The sequence below is a fragment of the Perkinsus marinus genome (assembly GCF_000006405.1).
Source record: "Perkinsus marinus ATCC 50983 genomic scaffold scf_1104296956600, whole genome shotgun sequence".
NCBI lineage: Eukaryota > Perkinsozoa > Perkinsida > Perkinsidae > Perkinsus > Perkinsus marinus.
The window spans coordinates 61,345-67,295 of record NW_003207414.1 but is presented as its reverse complement, the minus strand read 5'-3'; the positions used below and the strand labels follow the sequence as shown (position 1 = coordinate 67,295).

The following is a 5,951-nucleotide window of genomic DNA, read 5'->3' as shown; positions in this document are numbered from 1 at the left end:
ATTACATATATTCCTACTCCACAACACTGTATAGGAAACTCCTGAGCTCAGGTGCTGAGGAAAGCGATTACATATATTCCTACTCCAACAACACTGTATAGGAAACTCCTGAGCTCAGGTGCTGAGGAAAGCGATTACATATATTCCTACTGCAACACTGTATAGGAAACTCCTGAGCTCAGGTGCTGAGGAAAGCGATTAGATATATTCCTACTCCAACACTGTATAGGAAACTCCTGAGCTCAGGTGCTGAGGAAAGCGATTACATATATTCCTACTCCAACACTGTATAGGAAACTCCTGAGCTCAGGTGCTGAGGAAAGCGATTACATATATTCCTACTCCAACACTGTATAGGAAACTCCTGAGCTCAGGTGCTGAGGAAAGCGATTACATATATTCCTACTCCAACACTGTATAGGAAACTCCTGAGCTCAGGTGCTGAGGAAAGCGATTACATATATTCCTACTCCAACACTGTATAGGAAACTCCTGAGCTCAGGTGCTGAGGAAAGCGATTACATATATTCCTACTCCAACACTGTATAGGAAACTCCTGAGCTCAGGTGCTGAGGAAAGCGATTACATATATTCCTACTCCAACACTGTATAGGAAACTCCTGAGCTCAGGTGCTGAGGAAAGCGATTACATATATTCCTACTCCAACACTGTATAGGAAACTCCTGAGCTCAGGTGCTGAGGAAAGCGATTACATATATTCCTACTCCAACACTGTATAGGAAACTCCTGAGCTCAGGTGCTGAGGAAAGCGATTACATATATTCCTACTCCAACACTGTATAGGAAACTCCTGAGCTCAGGTGCTGAGGAAAACGATTACATATATTCCTACTCCAACACTGTATAGGAAACTCCTGAGCTCAGGTGCTGAGGAAAACGATTACATATATTCCTACTCCAACACTGTATAGGAAACTCCTGAGCTCAGGTGCTGAGGAAAACGATTACATATATTCCTACTCCACCTCCTCTACTTACCTGTAGGGTTATTCGGGGATATCAAATAAATCACTTTAGGATCAACTTCGGCAATTTTTTCTCTCAGTTCACCTACACATAAAAACCGTTAAAAAATATTCATAATAATTTCCCCATACTTTCATCATTGCAAAATGGGTCCTTCAGCTCCATCTTCACATGCTGGGCGTGACACCCCTCTATGAAAATTCCAACCTGTCACCACAATGCCAAAAATGCACATCATGAAACGCTTCGCTCCGCTAGCCCCGATACAGCACATTTCCAGTATGAAATCAATGCCTTTTCACGTATCAATCTTCTTTAACCGCTGTAAATATAATAATATTTTCGGGCGAGCGAGATTTACAAATCCATGTCAACTGCATAAGAACAATTTTATGAAAGTATTATACTAGTAGCTATAGTAGTATATTGGACTTTCACCCGTTTTACGCGAAGTGAAATGTGAAATATGTTTTCCACATCACTCCATTATAATAGTAACTATTAGAATACGTCCAACACTTCGAAACCGAAAAAAGAAAAATGCGAAAAGCAGTCACCAACAAAAAGCTTACTTGCGGGTAACTCGGCTGAGGAACCAACGCCTTGTCCCCAGGGGCCAGAAAGGTGTCCATTATCAAGCGAAGTGCATCATCACTGAAAATGCATACCTCGTCAACCACTCGGAGAAGAAAAAATTTTTCGGAAAAAAATTTTCTGAGAAAAATTTTCGGGAAAAAAATTTCGGAAAAAAAATTTCGGAAAAATTTTTCGGGAAAAATCAACAATGTGTTGGTAACAATATGAAAATTCCACACATTTTTATAATTATCGAGCAAACGCATCTGAGAAAAAAAACAAACATTTTCATACCTGCCGTTGTTAACCAATATATGTTTCTTATCCAATTTCACATGCTCAGTGATCCCATCCAGACACGCTTCACCAAAAAGATGAGGGTACCACGGCAAAGTCAAACGGCCATCCTGTGAGTGCAGAAAGCTCACGAGCTTGTCAGTGATCGCTCTTGGTGGAGGAATGGTCGCCTGAATGACTATAAGTTTGTAAAACCTCAGGCTTATGTGTTGAAGCCTGACAGTACTGATCAAAAGCCCTACAGTTTCATCTACATGATGAACGTGCGAACTGGCAGAGACGTAAAATCTCACGCCTTGGGCATATGTGTTGAGGACTTATAACAATCGAAAGGCCTAGGCCTTCCGATTGTTATAAGCCTTAAAACTGTAGACAGTTTTACACTGTAATTGTACTCTTACAGTTAGAGGTTACTCAATCAGTAGTGCATTAGAAGGCACCATATCTTCGAAGAGAAGAAGGTTACAACTTTTAACAAATACACGAATATTATTCGCGGTGATATGCAGTAGTCGTGAAATATATTTTTCACTAGTGTTTTTCATATCACTAGGGTGGTGAAAAAACTCCATTGTTAAGAATACTCTACGTAAATTGTGGTAAAGTACACACATGGTCAATTACATGTGTTGGTGGCAATATGAGAATTTTCAAAATTTTTTTTGGAAAATTCTCATTGGTTTTCGTAGACGCACAGTTAGTGAGGAAAGCGATCAGATAGCTAACACAGGTCAACCATATGCGTTAGTGAAAATACGAAAATTCCGATAAAATTTCTCTACACTTTTACCCAAATTTCCATAACTCCCGAGCTCAGGTGAGGAAACCAAACACATATTCCTCCAATACTAACAAAAACAGACTCTTGTCCCTACTTCGTTATAATCCAATTTTAGCGCATTTTTGAGGTCCTTGCTATCCCTCAAAACTTGGTTGAGACTGTCTGGAGGCGCGTACACCTTCACGTGGGATAATGGAGCGACCGGGCGAACACCTCGGGAAGGGGAAAAACGACCGACGCTGCGGATCAGCATACTGGTAGATAACGCTAAGGTGCAGAGAGAAAATAATAAAAATAAAACATCATAAAAATAATTTCAACTCATAAAAAAATATACAGAAAATTCGGAAAACAACCGAAAAAAAATTCCTACTACATTCACCTCGAAAAAAATTTCGAAAAAAAACTAGAGCCAAATTTTCCGTAACACTTCGCGATGGAGGGAAACGACCAACAGTGAAGACGAAACCAATACTTACCGTATGTGAATCAGAAAAAAAATAATAAAAAAATTATGGAAAACAATCGTAAAAATAACCTCAACTCTGAAAAAAATACAAAAAATTCACTGATGAGGACAAATAATGGGCAGAAAATATCCGATCGTGATAAATTCACAACGTTTTTATCATAAAAAATCCGGAATTTTTCTCCCAACCACCCGACGATTTAAATAATATCAAACACGACACTCAATAATCGTTCTCACAAATGCAAGGCCACAAAAGTATGACGAAAAAAGGAAGAAAACTACCCCGAGAGATCCCCGGTTCGATTCCCATGCCCTCTACTTTTAACTACAGCTTGCCCCTGCAAAGCCTTGTAGATGTATCATTAAAGACCACTCAGGAGAGTGCCGGTCATGATTATACGTGTAGATGATTAAAAAACATATCTTAGGTTCATCATGGTAAGATTCAGAATAGGCCCGATTATGGACCATCCGAGGCCAAAACGTATCTTAGGTTCCTCATGGTAAGATTCAAAATAGGCCCGATTATGGACCATCCTAGATCAAAACGTATCTTAGGTTCCTCATGGTAAGATTCAAAATAGGCCCGATTATGGACCATCCTAGGCCAAAACGTATCTTACGTTCCTCATGGTAAGATTCAAAATAGACCCGATTATGAACCATCTTAGATCAAAACGTATCTTAGGTTCCCCATGGAAAGATTCAAAATAGGTCCGATTATGGCCCATCTTCCAACCCAATTCCGTCACAAACAAATTTTTCAGCCCTTGTTCCGTAGCCGTCTGCCCGAACTCTTTCCTTGATTCTCAACTTTACCCGATATTAATAACCACTATACATATTTATAGAAGTGGGAATATTAGTGAGCAATGTCATTCAATGTTCTTGTGCACGCACGTGACGCGTTGAGGAAACTCTCAAGTGTGCAAGGGAAAATATATCGTCATTAATATGTTCGTGGCTGATGTCCTGTACTCGATCAGTTTTGGCCTTCAGGTCGTACTGATTACCTAGTGCGTTTACTTGATGTCTCTGTCTCATCACCCTATTCTGATGTATTCCTTCCGCGTACCTTCATCTTCCTGTCTTTGCTACTCGCTCCGTTAGCTTGCTCTTCCTCGCTAACGCCTCTAGGGTCTTTCAGTGCGGTCACTAGCGATTCTAGATCTTGGGTCGCTACATGGGGAGGTAAGCTTTACCGCTTGTAAGTCCCCTCGCTGAACCGTTTGAGTTTATTGAGATGGTGAACTCTTTAACCTTTGCACCGTAGTGTCGCGAGTAACGACAGGCAGGAAGGCCAGAGGATAGATATATGATGCTGAGATTAGGTGTTTGAGTTATCATTGCTGCTAATTAAATTGATACTATGAGCATGTGAGATAACTCCGTAGCCATCTGGCTCAAGTCTGTACTTTTACTCTCCATTTTTCACATGAGTACTAGTCGCGTTGAGGAACCGTCCAAACCAACCGAGTCGGCCGACCGTAACATAGTATAGCTAATACTACATAACATTTTTCTCCTTGCGTCTCCTTGCGGACTCTGTTTATTTGTATGACTGGTTGAGGCTGTTGATGGTCAACGTTTCACTACTTGTGACTCGTATATTCTACCATGTCAAACGTGTATAATTCTGTTTCCACTCCAAAAAATGGTCATGTTGTTAACTGTCGTCGATCCGTAAGGGAGCCGTTCTGGAGAAAAGTGGAGGTAATAGGAGCCTTCCATCAGTTTAAGGAGAGGAGAAGCTACGACAGTCTGTGGCTGCAAAACCTTAGTACAACAACGCACCAGAATCAAGTTCAGCTAATCGACCAGAATAGGCTTGATCTGATAAACGTCGATTTCCGTATAAGACGTTAACGGTCTTGTTGCAACTACTTCCAACAGTCATACCAACAGTACTGACAGTAGACTCGTCGGGCATCTCCAGCTACCAACCAGGCCAAAGTCGTCCTGAAGTTTAGGACCTAAGCCTCGACCTAAGGGTTAACACTAAGAACAGGTTCAGCAACATGTCCTGGCCTGTATTGATTTCTATTAGAATAGCCGTACTTGCAGGTTACAGGGAAATCATCCAGAAACCTATTATAATTTATAGGATGGATTATATAGGCTATAATGTTCCCAGCGGGAACTCGTTCTGAATCTCCCACATAATTAGGAACACATTTGTGAATCAGTTCCCCATGGAAATGTAAAGGTATTCGTTGGTCGTCGTCTTTATAAAGGTATTTATTGGTCGTCGTCGTCTTTACAAAGGTATTCGTTCGTCGTCGTCGTCTTTATAAAGGTATTTGTTGGTCGTCGTCGTCTTCATAAAGGTATTTGTTGGTCGTCGTCGTCTTCATAAAGGTATTCGTTGGTCGTCGTCTTTATAAAGGTATTCGTTGGTCGTCGTCGTCTTTATAAAGGTATTTGTTGGTCGTCGTCGTCTTCATAAAGGTATTCGTTGGTCGTCGTCTTTATAAAGGTATTCGTTGGTCGTCGTCTTTATAAAGGTATTCGTTGGTCGTCGTCTTTATAAAGGTATTCGTTGGTCGTCGTCTTTTTAAAGATACCACCGTCTCATACATTACATGCACGCCATATATAAATCAAGTCCGAAAATTGCGTACCGCAATCACAACCCTTTATGCATTTCCAACACCTTCTACGAAGAGCCCCCGTTTTCACGATCTCGTCGAACCATACCTTGCCCAATTCTCGCCAGTGGCGAGTCGCCAATCCTCTCACAATTTCCATCAATGCCGTTATACATCCCACAACTCAACAAATAATAACAACAAACTGAAGCTATTCGTTAATACCAAATCCCTCTAGTCCAAAGCCCC

At 40.9% G+C, this 5,951-nt stretch overlaps 1 protein-coding gene across 1 annotated transcript in view; it reads right to left on the bottom strand.

Moving 5' to 3' along the window:
- Positions 1-2,895, bottom strand: part of Pmar_PMAR016382 (Histidinol-phosphate aminotransferase, putative) — a gene marked incomplete at both ends in the record, with an annotated part of 4,483 nt that extends 1,588 nt beyond the window's left edge. The window contains 5 exons of the mRNA XM_002775105.1: positions 1,001-1,072; positions 1,120-1,195; positions 1,561-1,642; positions 1,859-2,031; positions 2,737-2,895. Of these exons, the coding sequence (XP_002775151.1) occupies positions 1,001-1,072; positions 1,120-1,195; positions 1,561-1,642; positions 1,859-2,031; positions 2,737-2,895 (562 nt within the window). The remainder of the gene's footprint in view (positions 1-1,000; positions 1,073-1,119; positions 1,196-1,560; positions 1,643-1,858; positions 2,032-2,736) is intronic.
- Between the last annotated feature and the right edge of the window lie 3,056 nt (positions 2,896-5,951).